Raw genomic sequence first — 19,986 nt, forward strand, 5'->3', positions numbered from 1 at the left:
CAGAATCCGGACTGTTCAAAAAACGTCATCAAATTGAATAATAACGTGAGGAAATATTATATGAATGTAACCTTCTAAATAATTATTCGATATGAATGATGAACGCCGGGACGGTTATGACATTTTTATATCGATATAAATAATCGTGGTCTTTGAAAGGGCTAACGCACCTTCAGGGCTGTTTGATAAGAAACAAAGAAATATCAGAGTAAATATACAATATATGTACATATATACATGATAACTATAGATAATAAATGATAATTAATTATTAATATGTCAACTTTATAAGAATGCTTGTTTTGTTTGATATATTTTTCAAACTAAAATATCTCTTTTTTTTTTCTGACGCAGTGAAAGAGACAACTAAGAATGGGTTTTAGGGTTTTAGGCTGTAAGAGAATGAGATAAAAAGCGTTTCTGTAAAGTTTCCCTTTGCTTCTTCTTCTCTTTCACGTGATCACCGCCGCCCACATTTTCTTGCAACACAGGAATCACAGGAGCGTAGCCGACCTTTAAGAAAGGTGTACATACTTTTTTTGAAGGTACCCATCTTGTATCGCCGCCCCTACATACAATATCATGTCGATTCTACGCTATAGGAATATCTCTACCTCATATAAAAAAACGGATAAAAATCAGTCCATTACTTTCGGGAGTCATAATATCACAGACTGGCATGTGCCAACTTATATATACTTTGACGACCTGTATAGCCGAGTGGTTAGCGATCCTACCTACTAAGCTAGAGGTCTCAGGTTCGAATCCCGGTAGGTGCAAGCATTTATATGATGAATATGGATCTTTGTTTCCGAGTCATGGATGTTTAAAAATGTATTTATGTATGTTTATATGTATTTATGTATGTTTAAGTAAGTATATTGTATAAAATATATCATTGTCTTGTAACCCATAACACAGGCTATATATGCTTAACTTGGGGCAAGATAATTTGTGTAAAAAGTGTGTCAATATTATTATTATTCTTATTATATTATAACACCCCTCTTTTTGGGTTGGCGATTTTATATACTAACCAGTGAAGACCGTACAGGTAGCAATGCTCCTGTATATAATTTCTGTGTTATGAATATATGAATAAAAAATAAAGACAACATTTTTATTAAAACACATCATTCAATTTAATTAATCTATTATCTCTACCATCCTTCCTGAACAGACTAAAAAGTGAATCATTATTCTCAATCAATTTTCTCGAGAGCTCAAAGTCTAATTTTTCAAGATTCGCAAAGCTATAACTATCTAATAATAAATCGTCATAAATGTGAAAGGAAATAATAAAAGCGTATACGTGTATAGCCATCCACGTGCTAGGCCGTAATAAAAATAAGTGGGAGTCTGCGCGAGAGGTCGATCACCTCCCTAACCTAAGACAACACACACAAACACACACGCACACAGCGATACTCACTCACACAGAGCACGGTATGCGCGTGCGACGAACGAGTTTAGACAAACGGAAGAAATGCACTTTTAAGTTAGTGTTATGCTTTAATTTTTGAGGTCGCGGTTTAAATAAAAAACTAAACGGTAATTTCTTACCCCCCCTAATTCATAATGGGCCAATAACTTAAAACAGTCGCTAAGGAGTGATTTTTCTCATTCTGACTTAGGTGAATAGAAGAAGACAGAGTGAGAAATAGCAATGCTTTAAGTTAGCAGACTATTATGAATAATAAAGTTTTGGGAAAGATTTCGTATTTAAATTTGTTTTGTATGATTTTCTGAAATTGTACAAGTATTTGGTAAGAGAGGCCATATGAGTATGTTGCATGTTTTCCATCAAAAAGATGGAAATTAAAAATGCTTCGACTTAGCTTTTTCAATAATTATAATTAATTAAGGTATTTGTTACAATCTTGCTAAGCGCGGATGCAAAATTTAAGTAGCATTGCTATAAAAAATATACAAAGATAAACATTCAGAGGTTTTGGGAGAGATTACAGATATCTATTGAATCCATTTCCTTGATATCACGAAGAATCACTCTATTTCGCGAATAGATTTTCATAAATTTTTCTACATAACCATGCCGCTCAAAATTCACCTAATCAAAATTTAGATCTAATTTAATTAAATTTAAATATACAAAATTCAAAATTGATTGTAAGATTATGCGAAAAATTCTGCCCTCCTTATACATTTTTGTAAACTAACTGATCATTACAAACGCATTTTTAATAAGATACGAGGGGAGGTCAAAAAGTTCGCGGAATGACTGGGAAAAAAGATGAAATGATACATTATGTTATTTTTCCTTTTCAATATATTCCCCCTTAACACGAATACATTTTTGGGATCTGGCATATAACTTATTAATACCGTCGAAAAAATAGGTTTTGTCTTGGGCGTCAAAATACGCCGAAATCGCCGACTTGACTTCATCATCGTCTCTAAATTTTTTTCCACGCAGCTCTTTCTTCATCTTTGGGAATAAATAAAAATCGCTAGGGGCCAGGTCTGGACTGTAGGGTGGATGGCGTAGTTGTTCAAAACCGCATCGATGAATGGCAGCCGTCGCAACATGACTCGTGTGAACGGGCGCGTTGTCGTGCAAAAGGAGTACACCTTTTGTCAGTTTTCCTCTTCTTTTTTCTTTAATAGCTTCTTTTAATCGGTCCAATAGGGAAGCGTAGTACTCTCCCGTTATAGAAACACCACGTTCTTTATAATCGATCAAAAGAATACCTTCAGTATCCCAAAAAATAGTCGCCATGATCTTTCCGGCCGATTGCGACACTTTAAATTTTTTTGGGGGTGGTGTGCCTTTTTTGTGCCACTGCATCGACTCCTGCTTTGACTCAGGCTCATAGTGGTGAACCCAAGTTTCATCACCGGTTACAATTCGGGCCATAATTTCTTCCCTAACTTCTCCACAGCGGTCCAAATACTCGCGGGAACAGTTGACGCGCTCACGTTTTTGCAGCGGCGTGAGCATTCTCGGGACCCACCTTGAACACACTTTACTCATGCCAAGATGTTGATGAAGAATATTTAAAATTGTGGTTTCTGATACTCCAACTGATGCTGCAAGTTGTTTCTTCTTCAACCTTCCGTCTTCCAATACAAGTTTTTCAACTTTTTCAATGATTTCCGGCGTAGTGGCCTCAATGGGCCGTCCAGGTCGAGGATCATCTTCAATTGACTCCCTTCCTTGCTTGAAAAGGCCGTGCCATTTGTAAATCATGGTTTTACCAGGAGCAGAGTCTCCGTAAACAGCTAACATCTCTTGCAAAATAGTTTGAGGCGTTTTTCCTTGTTTGGTGAGGAACTTTACGACGGCGCGATGTTCAATTTTCTCCATAGTGGCTAGTTTGTTCCCGATTTACTTGTTCACTCGTTTGTAACTCGAAAGCTAATGACCCAATTAGGCTAGAAATTGGCATATATAGTAATTATGAGTTACTCAAGTAGCGGCTACCTGGAGGAGCGACCTCACCCCCGCCAACCCCGCCATTCCGCGAACTTTTTGACCGCCCCTCGTAGCTATAAAATGTTCATATTTTTTGAAATATGCTATTTTATATACATTTAGCTAAAACATTACCACATCCACTGAATTCCAACTCTATAACAGATAATTAAACCCAAAATTAATTTGCGCAAAGATGGTTTATATCATATATTACTTAGAGAGTACGAAAGTCAGCGTTTATCAGCACTGTAATTTATTATTTAACTATAAATAGTAATCGATCGATACACTAATAATTAGCTTTACTATTATTTCATTTCTATACAATATCACGAGCGAGACAGATATATAATAGTAACAATAGACCCGTTTATCAAAAATGTCTATTTGCGAAAAATGATACGGTATCGGGTGCGTTGATCTCGCCGCCTATGTGTGTGTGTTTGTGTATGTGTGTGTGTATCTTGACCTACGACAACGTTCTGTGTGTGCGCTTGCGTAATACATTTTTATCTTTGTCGTTTATTTTTTAAATTCCTGCCGCGATTCGTAGAGTTATTATTGCAATAATTGTTTGCGTTAAGTTTGAGCTGATGCATAGTCTATACGGTGATGCAACTACGATTAGATTCGAACCTAATATGTAGATATTAGGTTATTACTTTGCCGATAAGCAGGGATGAATGTAGATTCATCCCTGCTTATCGGCAAAGTAATAATGTCTTTTTTTGGGCGAAATAATAGCTCTCACGACCGCAGAATATGTATAGAACCGGTACATGTGTAGCAAAATACAAATGAACTGTTAAAAAACGTTTCATACTTTAACCCCCGGGATGTTTAATGAATAAATTTAATTGTAATGCAATTGTTTTAAAAAATGAGGTTTCCTGAGTTTCTTGCGTCCGGTCTTCTCAGTTCTGAAGCCTATGTTTTAGAATGGGTGTTAGAATTTGACGTTGAATATATTATATGAGTAACATTATTCATTAATTCAGTATTCATTGACTTTACAATCGACATGAGTTGTCCGAAACCATGTTAATTTCAATTAATGTTAACAGTTAGAATAACGGGCGTTTAACTTTTTATATCTTAAAGAGTATTTTAGCTTATTTTCACTCATTTTTGTAAGATTTTGCATGGTGTATCATTACAAGCGAATTATGCCTTCCGACAACATTGCATTTTTTTACTAGATATTTTGTACATTGAAAATTGATAAGTCCATATAGCCGTTTTTGGGTGATTGAGTAATAAACATCCAAACATTCACATTAATTATTATATTAATATGGTAAGTATAGTTTAAATACTGAAAAAATATAAGCTGTATAGCTATTCGGTCTTATGTGATACAGACAGGCAGAAGGACAGTAGTTCAGGGTTCCTGAACCGTGGGACCACGTACCTAACCCTAAAAAAGGAATTCCAAATATATGTCCATATATGTCAACAATCTTATTAAAACACGGTTGTAAAATAAATCTATTTGCAAAGCATTCTGAATAAAATAAAATAAAAATCAGTATACGTTTATCCGTACACATGCCCGGGAAAGCTTATGTTAAAAATAAACTTCTTTTGTTCGGCCGACCTCACCTCTCAAGGCAAAAACGTTAAAATTATTAAGGCGTATTCAGACGAAATAAAAATATACGAATGTTACATTAGTCATTGTCTCTTATTGATACTAATATAATATTGAAGAGTTTTTGCTTGTTTGAACACTCTAAACTCTAAATTTACTAGTTAAATGTGAATATTCTTTGTAAATAGCCATATTTATGAGAACTAGTTTGGTTTAATATTAATTTTTTGATGTTTTTCGTTCGGGAAGTCTATATACTCGAGTATTATTAGTAATAGTCTACAAAAATATTGTGGCATGATATATCTAAAAAAGTGCCTATTTATATATTACAATAGGTATTATAGAATGACGTATTATGCACATAGAAGGACAATTCGCAATCTGATAGCGGAACGGCAAAAGTGTGCTTAAAGACAATGTAAGCACACTTTTCTCATTAGTCGTGTATCAACTGTCGCTGTCTGAATTAATCCTGATCTGAATAAATATTTTACATTGCTGCTTATTGACCAAGAAAAATTTAAACAACTGGAGTAAATGCGGCAATGTATAGATGTAGCAGTCCTTACTATGTTCCATATTTCGGCTTTTTTATACGACCTGATTTGTCTCTATATATATAGAACGTCATTGATATTCTACGATTAATAACTATTGTACGCGAGAAACCGCGGCGCATATCTAGTAAGTTTATATTCTGATAACGAATTTATGCTGTGACGCCATTTTGAAATTATACAGCATGATTGGTAGAGACACTTGAGGTCGTGATATATTGCGATAATATAATGAAGAAATAAAAATAACATTTAAAATAAATTTTAATTAATAACATAGTAATTTTAACTAAGAGTTAAGCAATTAATTACGCAACGAACGAATTATATTCTAATCGCGGGGTGCGGAAGTAGGAAGCGGGAATGCAGACACGCGAACCTGTAGCCGCTTGCGCTTACCGAAAGAAATTCAGTATTCATACCACATTTACAAGGAGTTATGTTCAATAATTAATTATCTTATTTTAATTCATATAAACAACGAACTCTCTCCTTATCTATCGGATTGTGTATTTTGTATATATAGTATATCATACTGTATAGGCATCTCTTTCTATCTTTTACTTTAAACAAGAATAATAACACTAAAATATAAGTGTTGACATGGCAAACGTTGTTTTGCCATATAAATTAACTAGCCTAGCTTCTCGCCCGCTTCGCTAGGTGAATTTTAAAAGGAAATAAATTAACGAAGGAACGTTGGAATTCGAAATATAAAAATAATAAATTTAATAGGATAAATTTCGCATCGAATGGTGGTAGTTTCATATCGATACGATCAGTGGTTTAGGCGTGATTGAGCCTCAAACAACGACCATTTTCATTATAATATAATATATAGAGTACCCCACACCCGCTCTTTGTCAAATGTCAATGACTGAATTGTATTGCGAATGTAAAAGTATTATCTTAGTCAAAAAAATATAGGTTCCTGATGAGTCATCACCAATTAATATATACCAAAACCTTCTCCGGTTCGGAGCATCTTATGGTATAAGTATTATTCCGATCGGTTCAGTAGTTATCGCAGTATGAGCGACAGAAAAAAAACAGCTCAATATTTATTAGTATAGGTTCATCTTTTTATTTTTTATACTTTTTTTTCCGGTGTGAAAGTGCCGTTGAAATTACAAACTCATTTGAAATTCTATATTTACTTATTCAAGAAGTTGCATACAAGACTAAATATATTTGTATACTGATTATGTATTAAGACACGATGGTTCAAAGCGACGAGCCCGGACCGATATGATTGGGTTGTATCGCATTGCGCTACGCCTTAGTTCGTTTTGGGATGGTAGAAATTAAACTGTTATTTTTAACAGTACAGAAGAAAAACTATTCTAGATTGCACTAGAATAAGAAATTAAAAACTTCAACCTTATATTGTATAATAAGTTCTCTAACTCATCTATAAAGTTCAATTTCTTTTGTCAAATAAATTGTAGGCGATTACTTATAATATTTAGTTTACATTCGAAACACAACCTTAAACATTAAGCGTTACAGTTGGTAATAAGTTAAATTGAACTTTTCTATGCCTGATTATTCCTTTGATTGCTAGACTTTTCCTCAGTTTACTTCTAATATGAAAGGAAATATTTTTAAATCCTTTAACAACCTTATAAGAAGAAGTGCGTCTCAAAGTGATGCAATTCTTATAATGTTTGAATAGTAGGTGAGTCACCGTTTGGTGAGTCTTTTACAACACAAATTCAATAAAGAAACATTCAGAAAAAAGCATATAATTGTATTAGAAGGAAATTTTGATATTGCAATATTATAGGTTATAAGGTGATCACCTCTACTCATGAAACGTTACAACGTTATTTATTGTGTATCATTGATAAATTTTCTTTTAATTTTGAATTCTGTGTAAATTCACAAAGAAAAACCCGAAAAGTATAACTCACACTAAGCTCTTAAATTTATAAATAATTATTTTTTTATAAAAATAATTGGGGTATAGTTATTTTAGGGGCAATACCGAAAACAGCATATTTTTTTTTCAAATTACAAAATAATCGATAATGTGCAATACGAATATTGAGTCATAAACATAACCTTCGGGTTAAAAAAAATGGAGTTAAAGAAAATATGAATATGATTAAGTTATAATAATTTTTATACATAAGTATTTCAATACTACAACAAAAAAATGCACTCCATACTTTATCACTTATTTATACAATTATTCAATATTATTATTATTATAAAACGCTTGTGAAAGAATAATTCTGAGCTGTATGTTCACCTAGATGACCTAATTTCGTTATTCAAGATAACTTTAATCGATAAAAATTCCCGCCACAGCTGTTCCAATTTCGAATTCACTCTATTTCTAATGGAAAGCGTATAAAAAAATTAATGTCACGATTTGACATTTAGCATTGCACTTTTACGAGTTTGTTATACTGCTTTCCCCGACCTAACGTTAGATTAAAGATAAAACATATTTTAATGCCAATTAAACTAACTGCACGATCGTGACTTATTGAAATGTGACTAATAAAAAAAATACCTGCATCGATGTATACAACCGTCAACATGTAACCTCATTGCACAAAAACACAGCACAAAATTCGAATTTTGAAACCACTAGTCCCGTAACACTGAAATTGAAGAGGCATAGACAATAAAATAACAATGAAACCTCTTTGAAAGTTGCAACTAAAAATATGTCTGTTTACGTCAAATTTAAAAGTGGAATACTGCAAAAAATCGTTGTGCACTCAGTCCGTGGGCCGTAGGCGTTCTGTTTATAAGTACTATAGTAGAAGCATGGCATCGTAATGCACTTATGTGTTGGTTACTCGCTAAGTTTTTTATTATAGTCGTTTATACTGCGGTGCCTTTAGTTCGAGGCTCGCATGCTAAGACCAGAATGAACGGTCTTGATAATTCTGTTACGTAAGAAAATGATGAGTTCGTTTTGTTTTCATGTTACAGCGCTATGTGGCTTAAATGCATGTATATTATTCCGTTTTATTTGCTCTATTGCAATTTAAATGAATGTGGCAAGATTTTAGAACGTTGAAGGGAATTTAAATTTATTTATAGAGTTTGTAGATTTGATTTTTATTCATTATTTAGATTGAAAATGCCAAGGTAAAATGGCTTATGAACACTTGTCATTAAGGTCACTTTCACCATTTACAACTGTGTTACATTTCTGTTCTTAGAGAAGAACTACAATATCTAAAATTACCATTAATTCAAGAGATGAGTTATCTTTAGCTTATTAGAACGACGATGGGTTTTAATGATCTCAAATCTTTTATCAAATATCCCATAAAATCGGATTGCAGGTCATCGGAAGTGGTTATTTTTAAAGTAAATCTAAATTTGACTGCCGCCAATTATATCATTTGAATTGTAGAGTTATATATATATTAATTAGAGCACATGATTGAGATGGTCAAAGAAATAACAATCATAAACAAATAAATATTAGGAAAACCAGTGGCATTGCATTAGAAAACAATGTTGTGGTTGATTTATCATTTAGAATAACACTCAAAATACAAAAAATAATTAAATAAAGTAACAACTACATGTTAAACAATTCATTTATTAATATGTTAGAAGATACTTCTCAGTCTTAGCTAAATATTATTAATATAAACATCTATCTGAATATAGTACAAATATATTTGTATAGTTATTCCAATCTATTGATTATTTTTTCGAAATCTGTGTATTGAAAAAAAAATTCCAAATACTATCAAAATCTGTCAGGAGCAGTATACAAAAACTCGCAAGAAAGAGACGGAGCTATGCAGTTTTTCATTAGTATTGAATTGAGTGCATGTTTTTACGCAGCACTTTTTACGACTGTACCTTATTCGGCCGCATTTGATATTTTTATGTATTTGCTAGGTGGTCTTGTTAAAATATGCCATTGCTAAGTAGGTCGTTTTAGAGAAAAGCTAGGTGTTTTTCAGTGTTTATATTGTAAGATTAATGCTCCCTGATAGTTCATAGATAGTGATTAAAGTAATACAGTTACAAAACTAATACCTATATAACCTATCTTGCGTTTTTTTTTAATTTCTTTATTCTAACGAGGCAATGACCTTTTTGTTCAGCCTTCATTTTGTGAGGCCAATGCTCCAGGTACAGATAGCGAAATCTCAGAGTAGGAATGCTAATCAAGATTGGACGTGTATTGTCACGTTAAACTCCGCATCTACTGTCATTTTAATACATTTCAACAAATACCCGTTGGACGATGGATATACGTGTCTGTGTAAGAAAATGAAAGACCAGATGATCTACCCCATATTAGCAGCATCATAACGATGATGAAATGCGATACAACCCAGCCACATGCTACTGCGCCCGTCAGTTGGAGATTTAGCATCGAACGCGTAACTGTTTTGATCTGCGTTGGCAACTATCTGTCTGTACCGGGTGGTACGATAATTTTATTAGTTAACTGTGACCCTTTACACCGCTGTCCGATAACGAATATGAAGGCGTTGCACGTTTCACTTATTAATTGTCACACGAGTAAAACTAATTTAACATAAAAATGCATAAAAGTCCCAAATGTTGGATACCTATTTTAGAATCTCGCCGTCCAGGGGTTAGTGTCAGTTTTGGCGTAATCAAAACTTACATGGAGAAAAACCACGGTTAATCTAAACTAATAACATGTATAAGGCTAGTTTTAAAGTGTAGAAAATTAAAAAAATAACATAAAAATAATCCAATTATTTTTTTAACGTTATTTTTAATATTTTCCTACAAAAGTCAAAATAGCAGATGAAAAACTTTGTACGCACTAAATTTTAATGTATAAATCTCATTACAGATAGTGTTTAAACTTAAGAATTCAGATCTAATTACGACCTAAGGTGGCAAATTCTACAGTATCATCTATTCGACTAACCATATTTTAATTGTAAGTGGCTTGTTTCAAGCATCTAGTCACTAGCATTAAGTTAGTTTAAGTATAGAAGAAGTTTTTGACGTTCAATAAGTGATTTTGAATCCTATTTTGAATAAAAATATGTGAATTTGAAATCGCAAATTGCCAAGTTTCCCCAGGTACCCGGATTTACCCCTAAAAAGTTTTGTAATAAATTCTAAGCATAAAAAATATACCCCTCAACACGTATATGTCATATAAATAAGTTTTTCTAAGAACTGCATTTAATAGGAAATATTATTTTATTTACTGACTGATTTATTTTATTCACCGTGCCAAAATTGTTGACGATTTGAAGTCGGTAATTTTAAAGTAAACCAACACAATAAGTAATATAATTATGACATCCGTGAAGCGTGTAACTATTTGATGACATATTAAATATAAAAACACTAAGAGCCTAGGTCTTTAGGATCCAGCCAACCGGCAAATGTCTTAAATATGGGGGGCAGATAATGACCCCTCTGTTGCTTGTAGTTCCGCCCTGTTGTTATCACTAGGTATTTTCTGTGGATTTGTCTGCATAGAATTATATTTTAGCCTAAAGAAAACAAACTTTTGATTATTAAAAAGGGAATATAAAACTGATTTGATTCTGTAATCCACAATGGACTTAAAAACAACATTAATTTAAAAAATACGTCTTATTAAAGTAATAAATATGGTTGATCTTTTTTATGAAAATAAGGGACGAGACGAGCAGGACGTTCAGCTGATGGAAATTGATACGCCCTGCCCTGGTCAATTCGAGAGAATCAAGAATAAGTGAGTTTATAGGAAAGCGATAGCGATTGGAAGAATCGCTAACTAACTATGCCCAGAGCAAATAAAAGTCCAGCCAGGAAGACAAGTGCCATTAGTTATATATTTTAATACTTTAAGGGTTATTTTCTCTGTAAGCAGGACTATCCTTAATAAGTCCCAAAAAATAAGGTTAACCTTTGCAAAAATTTGAAGATGTAAGAAACGTTTTTTTTCTAAAACATACGAAATGTAAGAAAATTTATTGAATTAGGCGTTACTTTGCGGAAATCCATAATTATACAAATGATTTAAGTTTTCTTTAGTGTTAATTCCACCAATATATGTTTTTAAAACAATTCGACCCGTTTCCGCTTCGGCCAAAATCTGGCACGAGACTGGCGAGACAACACGTCCTGAGGATGCCTCGTGTAGAGGCGAAACACGTGTCGAATTGTTTTAAATAACAAATATTGGCGGAATTAACACTAAAGAAAACTTTAATCATTTGTATACGAAGTGTAACCAGATTTTATATTATATCATCTAGATCTTCATTCAACCGAAGATAATATACCTAATGTACATGTTGATTTGTCTTTGACATATAAAAAATACAACTATTACCTTGACATAAACTCTTTTGCAATTTACAAATAAATAAAACGACGCTGCTTGAACCCATTTAAATACTTTCCGTTGCAAAAAAACATTCCTAAATCGCTAATAATTAACATTAAAATGATAAGCGAAATAATAATTAAAGTGGAAATGTAAGAAACAGGTCGTAAGCAAGAGGCAAGAAGGCAAGCAGAATAGCGTTCGTTAGCATCTTTTAATTTCAGCTAATTTTTATCTTCAAGTGACGTTCTCGCGTTTTTTACCCGAGCACGAGCCATTAGCTACGGTGTAGATGGATTCAACATTTTTAATACTTGAAGATTATTTTTCTTCTTAATATTATTCTAAATTATGTTATTCTAGTGCTAATAAAGCGCCTTTATGACAGGAAGAAATATTACTTATCTAACAAGTAACATGAAATGAGTTTGACCCCAGTATCTGATAGGTCTTTTAGTTTTAAGTCAAGGAGTTATCTAGCAACAATAAAATAATATGAAAGTGAAACTAACGATTTTATATCCCACTCACAATAGAATGCATATGAGGTTCTCGATACATTTTAACGTTACATTTTGACCCACAAGTGGTTGGGTCGGGTGGAGGATGAATGAAAGTAAATTGACAGAAAAATTTATATAAATAATGCAGATGCAGTATTCATATAAGGTCAACCTAATATAATCTAAGACAAGATTGCAGGATGGGATGGGACTAGGATGCATGCATACTGAAAAGGGGCTTGGTCACGAGAACCCACCAATAAAAATGAAAGATCTTATTGAGTTGCTGCAAGTGCAAAAATTTTAGGGATATATATCAGGACCGCAGGAAATCGGGCTCTGTAATATTTTATCACTCTAGAGAAAAGGTATGACTATAATAAAAAATAAATTCTCATGAATTGTTATTTCTTAATCTGAGCTTATGTTAAAATATTTATTTCTCTTAAGCAAATACGTTTTAAAGATGTAGGTCAAGTATCAAAACTGCTCAATCATCATAGGTTTAAGGAATCTAATTTTTGTCGAGTTTTTCTCTTATTCCCTCAGGAGGGCTGCCTTCCCGCCAATTTGTAGTGTTTGTGATCATTTTAACCTTAAATGTTTTCTGTCATGTTTCTGCTTTTTTATTGTGAAATAATTATATGATTTCTCACTTATTAGGTATTTTTTTTTATAAAACGGTATATTAGAAGGGCTTGAGAGCTTTGATCATAGAAATAATGGATGAAAGTATATTGAATGATTTTTTTTGAACGAATTAAACGAGAGTTAGAAAACATCGAAGAAAGGAAAAGGGTTCAGGGTTTGAAATAACCAAGATTAAGAAAGTTCGAATGAAGGTTTGATGCAACTTGACGAATTTAGGGAAGTAGGTATAATATCGCGACAATGATATATTATGACGATCTTCTTATATCTATGATCTTATATGATATTCCCTCTGGAAGAAGGACGTCTAATATTATGCAGGAACTTATTACGAGCAACTGCCGGTCTTTAGAAGGGTGTACGCGCTTTTTCTGAAGGTACCCTTATCGTATCGTCTTAAACCATCGTATATGGATGTCATAGGAGGATTTCATAGTTTTATTGTACGTGAAATGAAGTCCCTTGAAATCCGCATTATTACTATATATCTAAAATACATCTTATCACACAATAATCTAAGACACTTATGAGTATTTATTCTGTGAAGACACCCAATTCCGCGTACCTAGTTTCGTTCCTACGTAGGTAATCTATAATTATTAAGCTTAATTTTTTTTGATGACATTTGTAGTGTTTGTGGAGAATTTCTCTTTGAATATCTTACGTTTTATCTTAGCGGTTTGGTTATGTATTTAAAATATTTTGTGGTTAGTTTTCTGCGGTTTATAATTTAGATAGTGTATGTTACACCACAGATGAGGGATAAGTTATACTATAAAATACTATAAAATTAAATAAATAGTTTTATTATTACACACTCACTCGTTATTCTGAATAAAATAGTAGCTTTTAATTTTTTTGATTGAGAATAACAATTTAATACACCTTTTTCAAACTTATTAGCTACTAAATCCCAAGATAGCAGCAAGTTTTCATAAAATTGAATCGAGACGTTTCATTCGTATCATTTAAAAGTTTTGTTTGTTGGTTTACAAAAATAATTCAGTACAGCTATCCCAACACATTTTATTAGTCCAAAAAAAAAAGAATTTTGTGACATTGAATTTGTCACAAAACATAGTTAATGTACAAATAAAATTAAACTATTAAAATTAGAACTTGGAATTTCTAATGCATTCCAGAAATCGCTATCTTCATATTATCTAAGTATAAGAGAGTGCATAACAAAAGTAAATTTCAAATGCTAAAATTCCTGTATAACTTCTTAATTTTGATGTTTTCATTATAAATTATACCTGTATCAAAACCTCCTTATAAATCATGCTATCCATTTCATATTGTATATCTTCTCATATTTTTAATTCAAAATTTTCGCCTTCCCAAAAACTTGTTTTTAATAAAACTAGGTTAATAAAAATACAATAAATTATTCCAGCGTACATAATTATTATTAAATATATTTAAATATATACGCTCATTATAAAGAAGATACCAATTCACTGCTATTATGAGCCAAGTTTATTATTCAAAAACTCAGGTGGTCCAAAAAACCGTATTTTTACGAGCCATCAGAAAGTTTTCTTATAATGTCCTCAACGAGTTAACACTTTTACCGCTAATTGCTTAATAAATTTTCAAGTCTCACCAAAAAATGTCTGCGCTATGAAATATGGCGGGAAAAAATAACCCTCCAAGTTTTTCATGTAGATTAATATCATTCATTATATTTAGTATTTTAAAATACTTTTGGCTTAGGACAAGTGTTTGCGATTTGTTTTACCTAACAGCAACGGTCGAGCGTAGGACTCTCATATAGATAAGTTTTAGTTTTAGCTGGCTCTCATAAGGAGTAACTGGCTTTATTCTTTTCTGAAAATTAACCGTTAATTCGACACGTGTTTCGCCTCTACACATGGCATCCTCAGGAGATATTGGCTAGCCAAAATCTGAGAAGATTTTAGCGAGTCGTGTCGAATTGTTTCGGGACAAATATTGGCGGAATTAATTCTAAAGAAAACTCAAAACATTTGGATAAATATGGATTTCCAAACGCCACGCCTACTTCAATAAATTAACCAAAGTCTCACAGAAATTAGCACAGGAATTACATAAATACAAAAACACATACCGACTAGGTGTTTTATAAAAAACACTATTAGAGCAATTTTCATATTTCATTCATTAGGTTTATATAAGGTATCTAGTGGGGACAAACAAGTGTACGGGTGACCTGAGGTGATCACTTGTGATCATAGCCTTGAAAAACCAGAATCATAATAGCTTTGCTGGCTTTTTAGGAAAATTTACGTACGTCTTTTGAAGAGACTGATGTCGTATCATGCTGGAAAAACCGCGCAAAGAAGCTAACGCTATAATTTGATTGTACGTGACAGAAAGTTCCTTCAAAACCAAACAGTTGAAGAACGCCTCACATCCAGATGGATTCCGAGTAGTAGAATAGGTAATTGATACGCCCTGCCCATTACAATGCAGTGCTGCTCAGGATTTGTGAATAACCACTAAAATTCTGAATGGCTATGTGTTTAGTCTCATTTGCCCAGTAATTTCAATAGCTACGGCGCTCTTCAGAGCGAAATACAGTAATGCCTACACATAACGGCTTCACGGCAGAAATAGGCGCCGTTGTGGTACCCATAATCTAGACGGCATGCTGTGTAAAGGAGCCTCCCAATGGTAAAACTAGCTTTAAATAGTAGCTTACAAATCATATATAAATACATCATAATTCTTGTACTTAGAACAAACTTCAGCGAAAAAATGACAGTATCATGGATTGCAAAAAAATCTCATAAAATACCTTCAGAACCTATTAAATTTAAAAGCTTTTTCGGTCATTATGTTTTAACCGTTTCTCTCTTGGACAATTTTTCCCCCTAGCGCGGTCACTTTTCATAATTACTGCACCCCAACAGTTTTTACAAGATGTCTTTTTAAAAATCTCATTACGAATACGTTTTAAGTAACGATTTCTACATCACGCTGAAAAGGGGTTTGAACTTTTGTCAAAAATATTAAAAATGTGTCAGGAATCACAATCAAATTAATACTACCAATTTAACACCGAAGATTACCAGTGCGAGGCTCCTTTGCACAGGATGCCGGCTAGATTATGGGTACCACAACGGCGCCTATTTCTGCCGTGAAGCAGTAATGTGTAAGCATTACTGTGTTTTGTATGAATGTCGCCGTAGCTAGTGAAATTACTGGGCAAATCAGACTTTACATTTTATGTCTCAAGGTGTAGAGCGAAGTAGTAGGTAGTGCCGCACAGAATTTTTGGGTCTTTCAAGAATCCTAATCGACCCTGTAATGGCAATAACAATAATGGGCAGGGCGTATCATTTACCATCAGCTGAACGTCCTGCCCATATCGTCCCTTATTTTCATAAAAAAAAGATCTATTTGACTCCATACAATTTAATTTAAACACCTTTCAAGCTAAATAATATTTATTTGTTTAAATTAAAACTTGAATACCTTTCATTAAAAAGTTCTGACAAAAGTTTTATCGATAAATAATTTTTATCTCGAGTGTAATCTACTATCACTGTTAGTGAAATGTATTATGCAATTTATGACTCCTAAACATAGCTTAAATATATATTCATATTTAATTAAACAAAAGAGTAAAATATAAGTAACAAAATATGTTACTTGTGAACTTTATATATTCCTAATTGATATTAACACATAATATTTGAAAAGAGTTTCATTTAAACGTTCGTTACAAAAATAAACCTCAAAACAGGCACACAGTCTCTTAAGAATGTTAATAAAGAGATCGCAAAACATACAGACAGCCTAAAGTAAAAAAGCGGAGACTACAAAGAATTCGCGACACTGTACATCATTAAAAACATTCAAATATTTATAGTCTGTACACAGCTAAAAAAAGAGTTGTCAAAAGTGTCTCAATTTCGAAAGGAAACAATTGAAATTTGAATTTTAAATACACGTACATTTTGGGATTTTTTTCGTCGAGAAAGGGAATAAATCTTTCGGCAATAACTATAAATTCATTGCGAATCGACATGCAAATGGGAGTTTTTTCGACAACACGCATCAAGTGCTTTAGAACAAAAAACTATGGAATTGACTTTTATTTGCATTTTTTTTTGTATTTTTAAATAAGCATCTACTTTCATTCGTCTTTGTTAAAAGGTTTCCCATACTACATCTCTTTAAAATTGAAATTACTATATAAAATGCAAGATTTTATTCACACAATATTTTTAAGTTCTTAAATTAAAAGCGTTTTCGACAAACGTTAAACGAGCAAGACAAAATGTAGCAAAATAATATTCACACTCATATCATTTAAGATTTGTTCCCACACTCAATTTACAAGCCATTCTGTTGTCTGTTCGCCACATTTGTATCATAGTAAATTATTTAGATGTAAACTAAACATCCTATTACTCTCACAAAAAGTAGCGTGACATCATAATTTAGAAATAGTGTTGAGAAAACTGTACCTAGTAGAAGTAGACATAAATCAGATCAGGGATGTTCTGAATAGGTCAAGAGTCTTGTTTTGGCAAAATGTATTAGGTCTATAGCAATTCGAGTTTTCTAATCTCTGGTATCCGTTTCAAGAGACAGTTGTGTATAATATAACTTAAATTATAGGTAGGTATATGAGTGTAAAAAGGCTTACGTTAGTATACCACTTGTGTCTAAAATACCTTTGAAGTAATTGGATAACTAATAAATAGGCACATTTCTTACTCAATAATAAATAAAATTTAAAATAGTTTCAACTCCACGAAATCTTGTTCCACGTAAACAAAAATATCATGTACTGGAGTACTGTTCACTTTTTATTTTGTTAAGTTCCGCTCAACGTCAGACTTACACGGTACTCACACACCTGTTCTGTACACAGACATATAGGTAGGTACTTACACAAGTATAATAAGGTACATTTATTATAAATGATGCTATAATATCGATTAAGATCTTCCCTCTTTTTATCTTCCGGGCGTCTTATAAAACTAACGACAAATCCTTTTTGTAATAAAAAAGGAGCACAAATAGGGGTCACTTAATGGTATGTGATTACCGCAGCTCATACTCATAAAATCAGAGAAATCACAAAAGTATTACCGATCTTATAAGGCGTCGAATAAACTAATCGAATGTATACGACAACAACAAATTAGTAACTGGTGGTCGAGAATCGACCCGAGGCACCGTGGTTAGACGCAATAGTTCTACCTACCGCGGCCGAACTTTATCTAAATTACGGAATAAATTTAGGAATCCAGAATGATAGAAAAAAAGTTATGATATATATCTCCATGTTAATGTTTTAAAGCATAAATTGTATATTTAAGCTATTTTTTTTCTGTTATTATACGTTACAAACTTTAATTGAAATATAACAGATTGATTTTGAAATGAATAATTAATTAAAATTATATATATAGTTAATGTAATATCCGCAACTTTAATGTTGAGAGGTTTATTATCGCTAACCGCTCAATGGTATTCCGGTACCTATACTATACTAAAATTATTTGTAAGTTGTAAATAAAAGAAAATTGAAATGTATATAGAAAGCATTTTTAAATTATGTAATTCTATATATGTAATATTATATGCTACAAGAAATTTTTGCTAGTATTGTTTACGCCAAATTCTTTTTTATGATGTGAGAGATAAAATGGGATCTTCATAATCATTGAGCCATAAAAACCCATTAATCTTAAATGGTATTAAATTGACATGATAATGTGACGCTGAAACCAATATTATGTTTGTCGATAAAAAAGCTATTAGGACATACCGAATGTTTCATAAACAAATATTAATATTATTCCAATAATAAACAAATTTTGACACACATTTCCGAATACGATACAATGCTCAAAATTGCACATGCCGAGTACATCCGCGGTACCACCTTGTAAGCAGATGGGTAAGTGAGAAAAAATTACATGAATCCCGATAAAATAAATTGTTCGCGCCCACAGGCTTGCATATCTTGATCCTAGTGAAAAAGCTTCCTTGATGAATATTCATTCATTCAATAGATACAAAACTTTTGCACCTACGATTTTATCGCGAAATCTATGCGCATTGTTGTAAAACTCACGCTAAATAAATCTGTATAAATATAGGAATACGTCTTAAAATAGTATGTTATGATTAAAAGAATATTGGTTAAACCAACACCCCATGTTTTAGAGTTGCGCTTTGGTGGTTGTGATTTATACGCATATATACTACAATTGATATTCCCGCGGTTTTCAAACAAAATTAAAAAAAAAACACTGCCAGGACGAAATTGTATTCGTACCATAAAAGAGATACAAAATAAAAACTCTTATAAATCCCGACTGTTGCAAATGTAGTTACAATTACATAATATGTAACCAGAGAATTTTCAGCCATAAATATTGGTAATATATTACAAGAATCTTCTTTATTGTTAGTTATCTCATATTTTTGACCATAATAATTAAAACTACATTTTTATATCATTCATCGATCGTTTTGAAATTACCCCATTTTTTACATTTTACCCCACGTACAAAACACAAACACCGCCACACAGCCCAGTCTTGGAAGATAACGATACGCATTGAAATAGATGCCAACTCACTCGTTGTAGGGTTGACCAGCATTCTTCTAACGTTCGCTCGCTGATACTCTGGCCAGATCTTGCTTGTTGCTGTAAAAATATATAATATATCATACCCTTCATAAAAGAGTTCCATTGTTACAGGCACATAAGATGTATCATAGCTGCAAGACTGTGATCTATACAGCGTTCTTAGACTTTGCTCTGACTTTACTTATGTAAAACTTAGCTGAGTGAAAGCTTAGCATAATCTTTAATTTCGTTTTTATATTATTAAACTAGCGGACCCGGTAGACGCTGTTCTGTCAATAGAAACCGTTCCCAAGCCTTGATTTACACTGTTATGTGTTCGATAAAAAATCGGTAATATATATGATTGTTA

At 32.6% G+C, this 19,986-nt stretch overlaps 1 protein-coding gene across 4 annotated transcripts in view; it reads right to left on the minus strand.

Moving 5' to 3' along the window:
• LOC126970141 (zinc finger protein 135-like) overlaps positions 1-19,986 on the minus strand; it is a 147,744-nt gene that overhangs the window by 59,971 nt on the left and 67,787 nt on the right. For 3 of the 4 annotated variants that reach the window (XM_050815885.1, XM_050815883.1, XM_050815884.1), the window contains exon 5: positions 19,626-19,694. In XM_050815885.1, coding sequence (XP_050671842.1) covers positions 19,626-19,694 — 69 coding nt within the window. Of the gene's footprint in view, positions 1-8,108; positions 8,187-19,625; positions 19,695-19,986 lie in introns of those variants that run through there. The other variant, XM_050815887.1, reaches the window with a different exon arrangement.

The sequence above is a fragment of the Leptidea sinapis genome, chromosome 20 (genome assembly GCF_905404315.1).
Source record: "Leptidea sinapis chromosome 20, ilLepSina1.1, whole genome shotgun sequence".
In the NCBI taxonomy this organism is placed as follows: domain Eukaryota; kingdom Metazoa; phylum Arthropoda; class Insecta; order Lepidoptera; family Pieridae; genus Leptidea; species Leptidea sinapis.